General features: G+C 41.1%; 1 protein-coding gene across 2 annotated transcripts in view; it reads left to right on the top strand.

Moving 5' to 3' along the window:
* aes (amino-terminal enhancer of split) overlaps window positions 1-9,535 on the top strand; it is a 36,284-nt gene extending 26,749 nt beyond the window's left edge. Inside the window, exons 5-7 of one of the 2 annotated variants that reach the window (XM_022759611.1) lie at window positions 5,498-5,560; window positions 6,411-6,485; window positions 8,886-9,535. In XM_022759611.1, coding sequence (XP_022615332.1) covers window positions 5,498-5,560; window positions 6,411-6,485; window positions 8,886-9,110 — 363 coding nt within the window. In that variant the 3' untranslated portion in view covers window positions 9,111-9,535. Of the gene's footprint in view, window positions 1-5,497; window positions 5,561-6,410; window positions 6,486-8,882 lie in introns of both variants that reach the window. The other variant, XM_022759610.1, reaches the window with a different exon arrangement.
* Window positions 9,536-17,942: the final 8,407 nt, after the last annotated feature.

Genomic DNA, 17,942 nt, shown 5'->3' with positions numbered 1-17,942 from the left:
TCTCAAGGACTACCAGTCCTTCATTGCAGTCCATTTATCACAGTTGCTTGTTGTTCATAATGGTGATTCAACTGGGAGAGTTTCATGGCCATCAAAACCTTGGAGGCGCTCCAGCTGCCAATCATCTGACATCATCTATGAGATAAAAAAAAAAAAAAAAGCTGAATAAGACATACGTCCAGAACCTTGAACATCTGAAGTAACTCCTCACACTTTGTTACTCTGTTGATGCAGGTGCAGATGTACATTCCCAACCCCATTCCCCCACTACACACCTGCAGCTCACTGATTGGCAGGTGTGAATTGCAGAGACAATCTGAGAGTGTTCAGGGACGTCTGAATAATGTCACCTGAGGCTGTGTGTAAAATCCAAGCGCCAAGGGCTTTAGCTTTTTGCTGTTGCCAGATCAGTTTTTTTTCCACTCCACACACAGTATTACAGCTGTGGTGAGTATGGGAATGTGTATAAGGAAGTAAAGTCTTTAGGATTTGCACAAAAATGTCCATTATAGTTTTGGCTGCACAGTCATTTGTTACAATGTGGATGTTGATATTGGCAACAAACCTTCATTTATACAACGGTTATATGTATTTGGCAGACATTTAATTTCTGCAATAGTATTCTCTTTTACATGCAAAAACAAACAGTTATCATTTTCCCAAATCAAATGAAAGCACTGATGTTGGATCCTGCAAAGCATTTTGAAACAGAAAAGAAAAGGAAGCCTTCACACAGGCAGGGGAGGGGTGAGAAGTAGATGTTCATACATCAGTTTGTGTGGCTGAAGCTGGGGGAGTAATTTATGCTCAGCCTGTAGGAGGGAGAGAGCGATGGGCCTCCGAAGGGCCAGCCCTTATCGGTGACCTCGTCTGGTGCTGCCCGTCCACACACACAAACACACACACTGTCTTATGATTGACGGCGCATGCTGACAGCCATATTGGGAGAACCGAGTGTGCTTTGACAAATGGACACACACACACACACACACACACACACACACACACACACACACACACATACAGAAGTAGCAGCTTCCATGATTTAAAGACCTTCACAAATATGCACCCACACAAACTCTTAGGTAGGAGGCACAGCACAGGCACTGTGATACATTCGGGGCAAACACACACACACACACACACACACACACACACACACACACACACACACACACACACACACACACACACACAGAGAGACACACACACACATGCACACTTGGCCTTATGTGTGTGATTCATCACCCCCCTTTTCCTTTATCTGACAGGGATGAAATTCACAGTCATTGTGCTTGTGTGTTTGCGTACGTGTTGTTTCATATGTCTGTGTGTTTGTGTGTGTGAGTGAATGTGCCCATCTCTATTAGCGCATATGCTTATATATTTGTGTGTGTGTGTTACTGGCACATGTTCATAAGCTGTTGTGTGTTATTGTTCATTTGTGCTCCTGTTGACTGTGTGTGTGTGTGTGTGTGTGTGTGTGCGCGCACATGTGTGTGCACGTGTTCATGCTTTCTTTGTGCACAATGTGAGTGGGTGCGGAGAGTCGCTAGTTCCATTAGAGAGAAATTGAAGGGGATGTGTGGAAACGAGTGTCGAGGAGCATTCATGTCTAGGCCTATTGTGCAGAGCTAGCCCCCTCCTCCTCTTCTGCTCCTCCTCCTCCTCTCTCCACCTCTGTCTCTATTTCCCTCTCTTTCTTTCTCTCTTGCACTCTCACACATTCAATTGCTCCCTCTTGATCACTCTGTCCTACTCAATTCAAAAAATGCCTCTCCACTCTGTCTGTTCACTCCCTCTCTCTCTGTTCTCTTGTCTCTTCTCGCTCTATGTTTCTCTCTGTTTTGTCTTGGTGAGGAGAAGCAAGGTTGAGTTGTGGATTGAAATGGGAATATGTTGAATGGAAATGTATTATTGCTGGGTCCTCTTTGTCTTTCTGTTGCTCTGCTTTTTACCATGTTTTTCTTCCCGTACATGTGTGTCCTACCTGACAACATATTCATCCATAGACAGGTGACAAATTAAAAGAGAAACCTGAATAAATGAGTGGAGAAACATAACGAATGCAGATGCTTCCACACAGGTGCACTGTATGGTACAATTAAGCAGTTAACATCCAATCATACCTCTGTGGCAGGTATAAACATGCTGAGTAGGCCCGGTTGGTTCTGATTTTATATTGAGATTTTATATAAATTTTATGGCAAGAGGAAAAGGTCTAAGTGACTTTGAAAGAGGGTTTATTGTTGGGGCACAGGAGCTTCAGTCACAAAGACTGGCCCACTAGTGAGTGTTAGATCTATGGGAAAGACATCAGTGAATTGTGTTCAACACATTTGATGACGGTGATACTCTTGCATTTGTGCGATATGTAAGGACAAACAGAAGAGGAACCCTTCCTCAGGTCACTGAGAATGTCAATGCAGGACGTGATCAGAGTGTCAGCAAGAAGAGTCCATCGACAATTACATAGAGAGGGACATTATAGTAAGGTTGCAGCGCATAAACCCCTCGTTACAAAGATTAATGCACATGTGAGAGTTGAGTGGTGCAAATATCATAGACACTGGTCTACAGAGATGTGGAAAAAGATATTTGGTCAGATGAGTCATCCTTATTCTTGACAAGTGGGCGAGTGCATGTGTGACGTATACACTAAGAGAACAGTACAGACCTGAACGTTTGACTCCTACAGTGAGGGGATCTGGTGGCTCTGTTATGCTGTGGGGGGCATGTTGCTGGCATGGTTTGGGTCCACTTGTCCCTCAGAGGGAACGGTCACTGCAAATCAGTATAAAGTTGTTCTGAGTGATCACCTTTATCCTATGATATATAGTTTCTATCCCAATGGGAGTGGTTATTAAAGAAGGGTTTGGAGATGGAGGACATGATATGCCATCTATGGTTGCGAATCTCTGTGGAGTTCAGAGACTTGTAGAATCAATTGAAGCTGATCTGGCAGCCCTAAGACACTTTATGCTGGTTTTTCCTTCAATTTGTCACCCGTCTGTTTATTTTGAGTGCATAGTTTACAGTGGAGGAGCTTTCATTGTGTGTATAAAGCAACGTACATTGTCTTGTCAAGCAGACATCATTATATATACAATACAGTATAGCCAGCTCCTGACATATTCATCATTCATCCGGTGGGGACTTGCGCCTAGCAGACACACACAAACACAGAGGGAAACAAACTGGGGACAAACAAGAAACACAAGGGGGGGTAAATGTACAATACTTCTCTCTCAAATGTAAGTAGAAGTACAAATGTATACAAAATGTACGAGTACAAGTGCCTAAAAATAGTTTTTAAGAACAGGACTTGAGTAAAAGGTTTTGTGATTGTGCCTGATGTAGATTCAAATGGAGCTTTTAAATGTGAAAGTACAGTGCATTTTTAGGTTTTGGATCTTTCTGAGATATTTAAAAGTATCAAGTCCTGGTGTACTCCTGGCAGGAAGCAGTAGCACGAGACACTCAAATAGTGAAGCTCATACAGAGAGAAAACCAGGACACCCCGAGGCATTTTTGTGAAATGTTAGGTTTGTTTAGGCTGCCTTCCGTGCTTCCTTGAAACACATTTTAAATCAACTCAAACACATTTTTGTCTCTGTGTTTGTTTTCCCTTTTGAGCCTACGTTTTTCAAGTGACAAAAGATAAAGCTTATTTAAATTGGCAAAAAAAAAGGCAGACATCTACAGCAGCAATTAATTCAGTCTGCTGCCGATCCTTCATGTCTTTGTCCGGTCTCCCAGTCCAGTTTTGTATTGTGTATGTTTTCTGTGTACACATATAATGCTCTTGTCAGTGAATGTGTGCTTCAGTAGTACTTGAGGAAGGCTGGAAAGAAGCAAAGAAAAATGTAAAGAGATGACAAAAGAAAGAAACAAGCATTCAGATAGAAAAAAAAAAAGCTGAGGGAGAGACGCAGAGAGGAAGATGATAAAGAGCACGAATAAAAGAAGAGACAGACGCAGAGTTGGGGAAAAAAGAGATAGACAGCATAAAGGGCACTGAAAAAGAGGAAGAGTCATAGTTAGCATGGAGCGAGTCCCGCAGAGACATTTTAGAGAGACATTTCAGAGATGTCAGGGAGTGTGTATGTGTAATGATGAGCGGATAGGAGTGAAGCGCTTGATGGGGAGCTGTGCTCTGCATGCCTAATGACTGTTAGGAGGGCCCCTCTCTCCTCATCGCGCTACGAATTAGGCTCTAACACAATTACTGCTGCTTTGCATATCTCAGACGGATTGGATGATTACCAACCAAATGTGATAATAGACCTGCATGTGAGAAAGATAGGAAGTGTGCATGACGAGAAAGAGGAACGGGTGTGTGCGTGCTGGCTTGGATGATTGTTACATTGTGTGTGTGTGTGTGTGTGTGTGTGTGTGTGTGTGTGTGTGTGTGTGTGTGTGTGTGTGTGTGTTTTGAGAGAGTTTTGAGAAAGAGTATTAGGTACAAGCAACTTAATTAATGAACTGATAAAGGGATTCTGATATGGCTGATATGTGCAACTGTGATGGTGCGTGTGTGTGTGTGTGTGTGTGTTCATGTGTATGATGCAAGATATGTGTGCCCCAGTTTGAGAAGGTCATAGCAGATGTTTCCCATACCAATGAGAGTGTGGTTTGAATCGCTGAATGACAATTTATATTTAATGAGGTTTTAAAGTATGAGAATAGTGATGTGATTCTATATTTTTTTTATTGTCAACAAATCCTACAAGAAGACCAAACCAGTATTGCATTCAACAAAAATAAAAAGACATTTTGGTAACGCTTTTATATTTTAAATGACATTTTAGTTTCGTCTTTTTTTATTGCATGTTGATATAGTAACAGTTTCATTTAAAGTTTTAACTGACACAGTGTCTATCGATGTCGATGCTGTCTCATCATTGTCTCATCTTGGTAAAAAAAGGTTGCAGAACATATTTCGTCGTAGTTTTTTTTTTTACGAAATCAACACTGCTGTTGCTGCTGTTGTTAGCATGTTAGCCATACAATCAGGCACAGTTTATGTTTTCAACCCTACCTGTGCTATTTCGTCTGTCCCTTGTACGTACATTTCTGTCATTATGATGAACACGGGCACTGTATTTTATTAAATACTCTCAAGAATAATAAATGTGTATTCATCAGCATCTGAAAATACAAATCCACTATTTGGATTGTCCCTCACTTGCAAGTCTCTTTGGATAAAAGCATCTGGCAAATGAGTAAATGTAAACGAAATGTACACAGCTGTTTTAGGAAATTATTTAGCCTTCTTAAAAAAAATGAAACTATACATTTGCCCATTTATAATGTGAACATCTTAAGAAGGAATCAATAGGCTTAGGGCTAAGTGCCACAGAGAGGGAAGGGAAAAATATTAAGAGACGGACTAACTCATCATTGGTTTTGTTCTTTTCATGGGATTTGTTGACAGTAACAGAAAATTCAAATACTGCCCATATTGTCCTTGAACTAAATGAGTCTCTCTCCACAGGCTGAGATAGTGAAGAGATTGAACGGGATCTGCGCACAAGTCCTCCCCTACCTGTCTCAGGAGGTAATCACACACACACACACACACACACACACACTTACACATACACACTGACACAAAGACGTCACTAACCCCCTGACCCTTCGCCCTATTCCTTACATCCTGGAATGAGATCATCCTCATTCCCGCCTCATTACCTCTCCACCTCTGTGACCCCTCTCTCAGCTTCCTTCCCTCCTCTTCTCTCCTCTGTACTTCTCTCCTCCCGCCATTCATCATCACGCGCTTCCTGTGTTCCCTTCCATCTCACTTTCGCTTTATTCCTCCCTCCCCCACCTTGACTTTCTGCCACATTCAATCTGCCCCCTCCTCCCAGTCTTCTGTCTTCCCTTCCCCCCTCCCTTTTTGACCACTGCTTCCACTCCCCTCTTCTGTCCCTCCCTCCCCTCGCAGCCTCCTCCATCCCACTCCTCTTTTCCTTTATACATGTGTGTGTTTGTGTGTGTCAGCGTAATAAATGGTTGTGTGATTCAGATAAGCCATGCTCTTATCTGCCCACCAGGGGGTTGACCTCCACCCATTACAGCACACCAGCCGACCATACATTCACCAGTGTCACACAAGAAGCCTTTTGTGTGTGTGTGTGTGTGTGTGTGTGTGTGTGTGTGTGTGTGTGTGTGTGTGTGTGTGTGTGGATGAATAGCTGAAAGATGGGGGGTGCGGGGTGGGGGCATCACCAGAGAGGGTTGTTGGGTCTCTGTTGGGACTACTGATATTGATCTAACCTTTCCACCTCTCTCCCCACAAACTCTCCTTCCCTTGTTTCTGCTTCAATTTTATTGTCTCCCTTACTTTCTTCCTCTCATATTCACTCACCCCCACCCCACCCCCCACCCCCACCCGCTGTCTCCAGCACCAGCAGCAGGTCCTGGCGGCCATAGAGAGGGCCAAGCAGGTCACCCCCCCAGAGATGAACTCCATCATAAGGGTACGATGTTCCAGCCTCAGCCCGTCTTAGGTCTTGTGATGGCTGAAAAAGCACAATTATTGATTGTTAACATCAATTCTTTTTTTTTCTTTTATGACCTTTATTTATTTGTTAATTGTTTGTGAAATGTTCAACAATTAGCTTTGAAATGAGTTGGACAAATTAAGCTCACCCTGCTTCTTTATCTATAATCATTAATGTAGTGGTTAATCTAAGTGTGGGCAAATTGATATTTATATACTCAAGTATTGCAATGGTTTTCTTAATATGTCGTCACTTTTCTGATTTATGCACTTAAATAGCACGTTAATGCCAAAGAACAGACATTGGTGATGAAAGAATCAGTGACGCTCACATCACAGGCTTCAGTTTTTTCAAAACAGTGCAATAAAAAAAAAAACCTTTTCAAAACTTATGTCAGTGTTGAGTGAAAATGAATAAACAACAATCCTCTAATAAATACTAGCTTTGTGAAACATTACATTTATTTGTTGTTTTCAATGAGTTTTTGTTAATCCAGATCAGTTCAAAGGAATTTTTTATAGGACTACTCCTGTAGGACTTTTACAGTGATTTAGTATTCCAGTAATGATAATTATAATAATCTTTATTAATATGGCTCAAAGTTTTACTTCTGTTAAGACAAGGGACTTGCAAATGACAGAAAAAGAAATTGTCAAACTTGATGCAGCTCTGTATTATTCTGACATTTAAGTTCCTACTTTGGACAAATAATTATTCCCATTATTGCTTCATTTTTTTGTATCTGAAATGCCTGAAAACTGTGAAAAATGTCTGTAATCATTTCCTGCAGTCCAAAGTGATGTCATCACATTGCCTGTTTTCCAAAAGCTACAAAATATAAAGTATAAAAAATATTGGATTTATCATCATAAGACTAAGAAAAGCAGAGATCTTCAAATGACAGACTGGGACTGGGGAACAACTGACATTTTTCTTTTAAAATGACTTAAACTATTATTCAGTCAATAAAATAGTTGCTTTTTCTGTTGATCGACTAATCGATTAATCAACTGATACTTGCATGTCTAGTTTAAATTCCCATACTGCAACTCAGGAGCATCTTTCATTAGACTCTACCTTCCTATACATGCCCACGTCTTTTGAACTCGAATGCCTGGCCTGATGACATCATCAGGGTTACTCTGATGTGACACAGCTCCTTCAGACCCACAGAAGACATTACACAGTTGGCTTTTTTTACAGGCTACGTAGTTCTTAGCATGATGAGTGATGTGATCTTAACGTGTAAACTTTGTGGCTTAAATTTCTTTTTCTTTTTTTTTTTTCAAATATCAGAGAATACTCCACTCAATACTGTGGTACCCTCTGACCTGAGGCATGGATTGTCCATTTACATGGGTGCAATTATTTGAACAGTAAAAAATTGTGGCTGTAGTGTTAGTCAGCTACACATACTTTATCATTATCAGCCTTGTGCTCGCTAGCTTAGCTACTCCATCATTTTACCAGACATTTAGTATTAGATCGGGTATCCACTCTATCATTTTACTATGGGTCTAGTGTTAGCTAGCCTAGCCACTCCATCATTGTGATTCACCTTTGTGTCTGCTGCTTTAGATACAGGGTACAGGTCTGCATAGGCCTGTATTTGGGATTGGACCTTTTTTCCTTACTGGGAGCCACACCATTTTATCCATTTTCTGATTACTATCAATATCTTCTTTTGATAGCCGCTGATATCACCATAAATACTTATATATTCTTGCAGGACAAGTAGCATTGGAGCTCTGCTTGTGAATGTGAAGCAGAGGCTGAGTAAACTTGGGCAGTTAGATGCTGTTTACGAGAAGTCAGTTAGTATTGTCATAAACATCAGCCCACTGATGTGTCATCATGTTGAGTGTGAGCACAGTGGGGGGTGATTAAAGTGCAGAGGCCTGGCAGTAACTATTTGTCTTTTATATTAAAATGAAATACATGTGTTTCCCATGGTAGGTTTTTATGTGTATTTGATATATGTGTCATTTTATGTTTTGATTATGTGTGTCTGGACATCTTTTCATTTTTAATACCATATCACTCCCTCCCTCTGCATATGCTTCACCTTTTTCTTGGTGTTTGCGTTGTTTTCTTGGAATTATATATTTAAAATTTAATCTATTATAAATAAGTTATGTATGCTTCAGATTTTCCATCTTCTACCAAGCATGTATTTTAGCTATCCATCTGTCCTATTGTGCTTGAGCTATTAGTGCTGCGCCTCAGGCATTATATATTAAACTCAAGTTGTGACATATATTAGGTCTGTGCATTGCAGATTTTGCATATCCTACAGTGTCAGTGTTTTGCAGTGATTTGTGTGCCGTATCCGTCCTGCTGTGTCTAAGTTGTGTCTGGTTGTCTTCCATGCAGCAGCAGCTCCAGGCTCACCAGCTGTCTCAGCTCCAGGGCCTGGCCTTGCCTATGACCCCCCTGCCTCTGGGCCTGAGCCAACCGACCCTCCCCGCTGTCACCACCTCCTCCAGTCTCTTCTCCCTCTCCTCCCTGCTGGCCTCCCAAGCCCAGCTGGCCAAGGAGGAGAAGGCGTCACGTGATGGAGTTGACAGCCACCGTGAGGAGGACGGAGACAAGTCTGATTAGATGATGTTCCCATTCAGCTCTGTTTTTATCCAGAGACCTGAATCCCCAGATCCAAGCCCCCTTGGCCTACAGCCTCTCCCCTGGTCTCCCTCTATCCGACCTTAGCTAACATGGGCTTTAATCCCATCACCACCATCACCACAGCTCCAGCTACAGATTCCTAACCAACTTCCATAATTGGGGGAGATATGGCACCTGCCCCTCATGTCAGACCAGTCCTGATTCCTTCATATTTACCATACCTGGATTGTTTCTTTATCCCCCCTTCTCTCCTCTCACCATCACAGTGTCTCCCTCATGTATCCTGTGTAATTTCTTCAAACACACTATTTTTTTGTATACGATTAAGCTTTGTTTTTCTGTTTATTTTTTTAAAATCAGGACTACTTTCTATTTCTGTTGCTTCCTGCCATCCTGTAGCTCTGTCTCTCAGTTCTTCTTCCTGTTTAGTTTCTGTTTTTTTTTTTTTTTCCTCCATGCCTCTCTTCCTCTCACTCTCCCCCACCTCTTGCCTCTGTTCTAAGCGGGTCGTTCTTAGGCAGCACTGACCTGTGAGACTGAACGCACCATACTGTTGGTGTCAAAACAGGCTAAATGTTAAACAAAGGGATTCTTTGGCAAGCTGTAAAACTTGTCGCACACAACACAGGAGTCCTACAACTAACTTTTCCTAAGATAAGGTCTCACAGAGATCAGTAGTGTTGTTTTTTTTTTGTTTTGTTTTGTTTTTTGTTTTTTTGTTTTTTTTTGTTTTTTTTCTCTTTGCCAGTTCAAATTGCATGCGTTCATTCCAAGCTAAAAGTTGGCTGTGAGTTTAAACGGTGGATTGTTATGGATCAGAGAAATGTTTAAATATTGCCCTAATGCCCGAGCTAAAGCGAAAGAAATATTGCTTTCTACAGCTACTGTCACATCCTAACCAAAAACTGCTGCTTGTAGAGCAGAATTGTTGTAATGAGAAGACACCTCCAGACAAACTAGAGATTTTGTGTATAATCCTAAATTTATATGGAGAAAGGAAAAGCACCTTCTTAGAGCAAACTTCATGCTGAGAGCTGTCAGACTAGATAACAAACCCACCTTAGTAAGTAATCCCCCCGACTTACGATCCTTGCCTGACCCTGTGAGATATGTCAGATAAATCCGCCCAGCACCTTAACTGAAAGGTGACATTTTTCATCAGAAGTTAAACAGAGCTGAGGTAGCAACAAAAACAACAGAGGTGCCACTTGACTCGTGCACCCTCCCACCACCTTTCTTATCCTTAATGTGCACTAATATTAGAGCAGAGACTTGAGAGGAGAGAGTGTGCATGTAGTGCGTTTGACAGCAGAGGGCAGCGTGCGTCTTTGAAGAAACGTCCTAGACGGGTTCAGGCCTGAGCCAAAACAAGGAGAGGACAATGACAATGACAGAGTACAGGCTGTGTCACAAGGGGAATGTGTACAAACTTAATATACAGAGACCAGACTGGTGACATTAATCTCTGCATGCGGTCAGTCCCAGTCTCTGCCATGATTTTTGAGGAATAGTCCTTGGTCTTTCTCAAGGAACATCTCTGTCCCTGTATTAAGACGGAAACATGGTCCCTCTGCAAATTCAACTTTATACTTTGCGTTTTGATTCACCACCACACTTGAACTACCACTACATTATATAGACGATTGGACATCTACGTACAACAGTGAGTGGGAAATCTCCATGATCAAACAAACTGATATCAATTTAGATCAGACAGATGAAGCACCGAAAGCTTCCTCAGCTCTGATCTCCCTCAGCCCTCCACACCTACACAGGTGTTTTCAATGACTCAGTTACTGTGTCTGATTAGACCTCGTCAGGTGGAAGTTGGGTTAATAATGTGATGTCACTAAACTCTGGCTGTGTCTATAATCTCTCTTCATTTGCTGACATTGGCACTACATGTACTTTCTGCTATTTTATTTGAGTATAAGAACTCTGTCAACGTTATAGTACCCTGTCAGCGGTTGAAACACGCACCATACAGTGTAATTACAATGTCCCCAGCTTGACTTATGCAGAGGAGTTTTGCTGCATTTTATTCTCCCCCTCATTCTTCCATAATTTCCTCTCATTCCTTTAATGGCTACGTTTGAATAAAAGCAAAAAGAAAAAAAAGATTACTCACTTTATAGTAACCTAATGACTGTTTATAGTGTAGGGAACAGTGAATGGGGGAGTGTGTTCAGAAAAGCTGTGTCCCAATTCAGGGGCAGCATCCTTCAGAGGCTGCATTTAGAGACCGATTGCGTCACAGCCGCGCGACTATGCTGTCCCATTTCGAAGGCTCCTTCAAATCCCGCCAAGAAATGCGTCCTTCTTTTCCTGGGGAAAATGGCCCAATCTATCCCATGATTCATTGCGAACCGCTAATGAAAGCCAACAGTGAACCTGAGGATTACAGCAACAACAAATGTAAGTATTGGATTTAGCTCAGTCCAACAGCTAAACTGTACAACGGTTAAAACCAAGGGCCTTAGAAACTCAAGTTTCTGTTTAAAAAAAAAAAAAAAAAAAAGTTGTGTTGTCAATGTTGTTAGGCGAAGGGAGCCTCGCTTTGCGACGCTAACTAACGGCGGGCATAGCTGGTGACCCTCCGTAGACCTCACCGTCTCATTTCGGTTCGGCCTTTGCAGTCTACAAAGGCTAGGGTTTGATTACTTTTTGCGATGGATTCTGGCTGACATGAGGCATTCATGTTCGTTAGGCTTTCAAGCATCTGTATTATTAAGGGCAAAGTCAGATATGTCAGAGTTCAGATTTCCACAGTTTCCCAAGCTGTAACTCCGATATGACACAAACGCGTAACAGGTACAACAAAACTATGAGAAGTGTAAGAGAGATGTCAATCAGGCACAGTTCGTAGTCACCTGCAGAGTCCTGGGAAGAGGTCTAATTAGGCAGCATAAGTGAAAACACCTGTGTGAGATGACAAGTTGAGAAAGGATGAAATTCAGCATGTTCCCCTCTTTGCAAATGTTTAGGGTGTTTTGCAAACGCATATATTTCCAGCAGAGTAGCCTCTGGTAATCAAACCTCTTACCTTGATGCTGTTGTTCACAAAGATTGTCTGATTCACTATCAGTCTAATGATGAACTGTGTTTGTGTGATTGTTGATTTGAAGACAGCCTGTGCATCATAACACACACCCTTTCGTGAATAGATATGAAGAGTTTCATTCAAACAATCCTTTTAACACTACTTAAAATGATTTCTGGCACAATGATGAAGAACATTTTATTGTTTTAATAACCATAAGACATTTGCTCATAAAAATGCTGATTCATGTGCAATTTTGATACATTGGCAGTGGAAATTCAGGAAGGAAAAAATACAAAAATTAAATATAAAGGAATTTCAGAATAAAACCCTTCATGTGTCCAAAAGTTTAGATGATACTCTGTCGATGACATTGGTGGGGTGACTCCTTCAATGATGCCCATCGTTGTGTATGTATGTGAACAAGGTGTGTATAAACAGTTGTACAGGTTTGGCAGTCAGTGATAAACCACAGAGATGAATCGCGTTGCTGTTCTTACTACAAACGCTAACGTGCTATTCTGCTTGTGAATTAAGCTCGCAGCACATCGTCCTCCCATCTAGCTACATACTGTACTTGTTGTAGTGATATGCAGAGCATGTAGACAAAGCGACACACAAACACACACATCAGTGCATGTCTGCAGGGAAACTGAGATTGATTTCTTTCTAGTGGAGACATTTTTAAAAAAAAGAATGTTTAGTCCAAATTTTCTGTGATCAATGCACTTGTTTTTTGTTTGTTTGTTTGTTTTTTTTCTCTTTGTTTTTAAATATGAATCGATATGAACTAGAACCAGAATTACAAAGCTGGCGTTATAAACATACAAATTAAATTCTATGTATTTGTTAAAGTAGTAGGAGGTGCTCACCTCTGTATACAGTTATACATAGAAAGCTTTATGTGTATATGGCTGCATCTTCTCTTGTCTGTCCTGGATGATTCTTGTGCTATTGTGTTACAAAACTGATGTGACACCAGGGGGGAAACTGCAGTACGTTGACCTTTTGCCCTTTGAACCCTTTCCTTGTCTCTGACCCCCACCCCCCTTCCCACCCACCTCATCCCCTTTACTCCCATGCCACATCCCACCTTCCCAACTTTTTGCCCCCATAGCGTGAAGCATTGTAAGCGTTTTGAGCTTTGTAAAGGTCTTTTTTTAAATACTTATTTTGTGTATAATGTAAAACCTGAAAGTGTGTACTTTGGCAAAAAAAAAATGTTTTGTGTCTGAAATCATAGCTTCATTTAAACAAATAAACAAACAAAAAAAACTATAAAAAGTACAACAAACATTTACTATAAATAATATGAAATGTTCTGCAGTAAGGAAGGACTTCTGGTGCCTTACAAATAAAGTCAATCAAATCATACATTTTTCTCCTCTTCTTTGCCTCACTTTGAATGTCTTTCAGTGTAAATCTTGTGTTTAGTGTCTTACTTTTTTAGGCAGGCATTGGTTCCAATTCATCTCATTACAGTGCAATAAAATCCAACTCGCAGAGATCTAAAACATGGTTTGGGTGTGTGATCCATCACAGTAAACATGCCTGCCTTTATTTTTTTGTTGAAGTTATGTGATGGTGGTGATGCAGCTGCCAGCAGAAACAGCAGGTAAACTTAACAACAATCTAACATCTTAGATTTTGACTTGGCAAAGTGGGGTACTGTTAGTGATTTGTGGCTAACGCAGGAATGGAGCCTCCCTCATGCCTTTTTCTCTCCCAGAGAATGTTATTGGTATTACAGATGTTATCGATTGCGTTAGATGCAAGCGTTTACCTTGTTTTTTCCTCTGTTCCTTCTTATAAACTGCTCCCCTAGCTTGCTGCTACACCAAGTGGTGTTTTCTGAATTGTCATTGTTTAAAAGAAAAGGTTTTAGGGCATTTTTATAATTTATTGTCGAGTCAAAGAATAGCAATATGTTTTTATGTATTAAAACGCCTTAGCATTATACCTGTTTGTGGCTCCAGACAGTTTCCCACTTTGTCTAATGTAAGAGTGTAATTCTGTGGCTGCCAAACATGCAAGAAACCGAAATCACATTGTCCTTATTACAACATCTACTTTTGTGTGTGTGCTGGTTTTTATTTTCCAATAAAACTGACCATGGATTGAATCCTTTTTGGCAGCTAAATATCAATTTAGGATGTTCAACAAGGAGAATTCTTCATAAACGAAAACATTCCCTTCCCCCAAAAATTGCATCACTATGCAGCAACACATGCAGCTTTGACAAAAATGTCAAATAAGATGCCATTTGAATTTTGTTGCCTACTGAAAATGACTAGAACCAAAGGCTATCTGGAACATAAGAAAACAATCTAAAGACACAACATCCCTCTGCAAAAAACAGATTAAAAAAGAAATCCTTGGAATCAGTGGTGATTATGGAACACAGGCATCTAAACATCCCTATACAGTTGGCAGATTCATCTGTGATCTGGATTAAACAATTTCCAAATTATGTTTTCTAGACTTAAAATATTGTCACATAAATGTACAAGCCAGACAATCTAAGTTCATAAGATTAACTTGGCGAGGCTGAAATTCATCGTAAGACCAAACATCAAAGTCTATCTTAATGATTGTTCAAGAAGTGTTTTCAGATGCATGAGTTTACTGATTCTGTCTAATAACTACAGGAAGGACGACTCTGACAGATGAATCCAAAGAGGATGTGATGCCTTCCCACTGCCTGAAGGTTCCTGTAGTTCACAGCAGATCCACCAGGAGGAAGTGTTGATTTACGTTTAGCAGCACCTGGACTCTGAGGCGAAAGCAGCAGGTAATTGCTCTGAGATATTCTCACATGTGCTCCAGTGTTTGTATGTCACTGTGGAAAGGGGGAGCTTCCTGTTCTTTTTGCCTCCTTGATGGAGATTTATCTATTCTGCGCCACATGTTCGCACAATTGATGTGACATCTCTGAGACGGTGGATCACGGCCTGTTTGGCACCTGCGTATAATCTTCATTTAGACGCTCTGTCTAGTAGTTCTGAGACATAACTTGGTTTGTTGGATTCACAGCTCCTCCTCATTCATACAAATAGACGTGCACTGATAGGCAGGTAGATGCACATGTAGTGGATGTTTTGTGTGTGTGTGTGTGTGTGTGTGTGAGAGAGAGAGAGAGAGTGAGTGAGTGAGTGAATGACAGCAGGCCCTTGCTTTTTTTCCTCATTTCCTCCTCTGTCTTCTCACTTTTTCACTTTCCTTCCCCTTCACTCCCTTCCTGTGTTTGCCTTTCCCCTGTGTGTCCATGCAGGCAGATGAGTGTGTATTTCTGACTCTGTGTGTGTGTGTGTGTGTGTGTGTGTGTGTGTGTGTGTGTGTGTGTGTGTGTGTGTGTGTGTCTTTTCAGAGATAGAAAAGAGAAAGAGGAAGGCTTGTGAAACCTCAGAGTTCCTGTGGTTGCAGCCCTCCTTCCTCCCGCTCCCTACAGACAGCTCTGGATCTGACACTTAAATAAATATGAAAGTGCCCTATTTTTTCTCTTTCTGTCTGAGGATTCACACACTCCTCACAAGCAGCGACACAGAGGCAACAGCAGAGGGGAGGTTTTCTCTCATCCATTTCTTTATACTGAGCACATTAGAGCCTGTGGAAAAAAGATGGAGTGCCACAATCACACTCAAGTTGTTTAATTAGCAGTACCTTAAAGGATAATGCTGGTCATATTCTATATTTTTCTCATCCTCAACAAATCCCATGGAAAGCCCAAAACTGACAATAAATTGATCCTAACAATAATTATTGCCTAATAGAGCTTATTCCTCTGTTGTCCGAAAGCTATTAAATAACATCATTGAGCCACATCATTGCACTCACAATGTCCTGCAGCTGTAAATGCTCACTAGGACATCAATTGTGTATTAATCTGTCATTAAAAATAGTCCCTAAAAAAAAGAAAAAGCACAGTTTACTCCTGTTTGAGTAATGTTTGCTTAAAACTACAGTACGCTGTTATTGGAATTTACTTATTTGCTTCTTAAAAAGTTTAAGTATATGTTTGAGACTCATTTTAATATATTAATGTCTTCAGTTAGATGGACTGATGCAAAGTTGCAATATTGTAAACTAATATTTTATGTGTTATTTTTTATCTATGTTTTATTGAAAGAGTATTTATATCCTATGCTCTGATAATTAGCATCGATTGATTAAGTAGGGATTACTGTAATACAGGCTCATTCTTCTTCACCTTTAGAAGTTGAAACAAATGTTTTTTTATTCTTTCTCTCTCTTCTTTTCTCTTTTTTGAGTACCCCTCAAACCCCTTCTCAGCTTTTTTCAGCTACTATTTCAGATCACATGTATATTGTACTACTAAGTGTAAACTGCAATAACTGAAGTAAACGAATGAACATGGGGAAAAAAAAATTAAAACAAATTAATCAAATCTGAAAAGAAAAAAATCACTGGTTGCTCACAATTCCTTTTTGACACCAAGGACATATCCTGTGATGAGAGGCCACAGTTAGACACTAATGAAGCGAAGTCTGTGAGCTACATCAGGCAGTCAATTTGAGTCTGGTACTTCACATGATGTTTTTCTCACTACAACATAAATCCAAAGTGCTCTGCTCACTCTTTTCCTGCCGCGCACTTCACACCACTCACCTGAAAGCCACACTGTCACTCGCTGCCTTTGCTGCTGCTGTTTATATACAGTTGCACTTCAAAAGCCTCACCTCCACCCCAGCATCTACACATAGGCTCTGAGTATTGTCATCACTCCCCACTCCCTGCTGTGCTGAGCTTGATGCTTCCGTGTTGGCAATGCTGTACATATTCCGCAATTGCATAATAATCTGTTCCATGTGAGGTGTCTGATTGAATTTCATTTTAAAGGATCAAAAGTCAAAAAGTTTGGGAACCACTGCTTTAATAAAAACACTAACTGTTGGCCTGAGAAATACATGAATGAGTGTACACTGTGTACACAGCCCTGATAGCAAAGCACTGAGGGCTGTAGTGGGAAACAAGGTTTTGTGTGTGTGTGTGTGTGTGTGTGTGTGTGTGTGTGTGTGTTTGTGTGTGTGTGTGTGCATGCGTGCGTGCGTGCGTGCGCGCAATGATGATTATGAGTGAGCAGAAAGAGAGAGACAGAAAGAGAGAGGGAGAGAGCGAGAAGCGTCTTGATTAATCATGATTGACTCATTCAGAGCCCACTCGTCTTTTCCCCATCGCTCCCTCGCTCCCTCTCTCCTTTATGGCTTGATTACGGAGATGTACTCTATCTCTCATTGCCTCCCCTCCTTCATCCCTCACTCCTTTTCTCCATCTTTTCTCTCTCTCCACCCCCCCACATCCCACCCCCACCCACCCCGCAACCCCCGCTGCGCTGGTTTATTCATCCGTCCCCAGGAAAGGAGGCTGTCAATCTCCGTCTGCCGCCTCTCCATCCTCTAACCCGCCGCACATCCCTTCACCCATCCCTACATCCATCCATCTACCTCTCCTATCCATCACTGACAATCTTTTTCCTCTCTTTCCTCTTTCTCTCTCTCTGTCTCACTCATTCCTGCCACTTTGAGACTCATATATACATTTTCTCTCTTTCTCTGTTCAAAGGCTTCCTCTATTTATCTTCATCCCCTTTTTTCTTGTTTTTTTCCCTCTTCTGATTTCAGAGTTATCTGTCGTTCCCTGCGTGTGTCTGTCAGGCACACTCACAGGAATGGAAAAAAGCAAATACACAAATTTTACTTCCTATTCTTGCCGGCTCTCTCTCTCTCTCTCTCTCTCTCTCTCTCTCTCTCTCT

The sequence above is a fragment of the Seriola dumerili genome, unplaced genomic scaffold (genome assembly GCF_002260705.1).
Source record: "Seriola dumerili isolate Sdu_G_001 unplaced genomic scaffold, Sdu_1.0 BDQW01000322.1, whole genome shotgun sequence".
NCBI classification, from domain to species: Eukaryota; Metazoa; Chordata; class Actinopteri; order Carangiformes; family Carangidae; genus Seriola; species Seriola dumerili.
The sequence above is the reverse complement of the archived record's forward strand: the minus strand, read 5'-3'. Positions and strand labels throughout refer to the sequence as shown.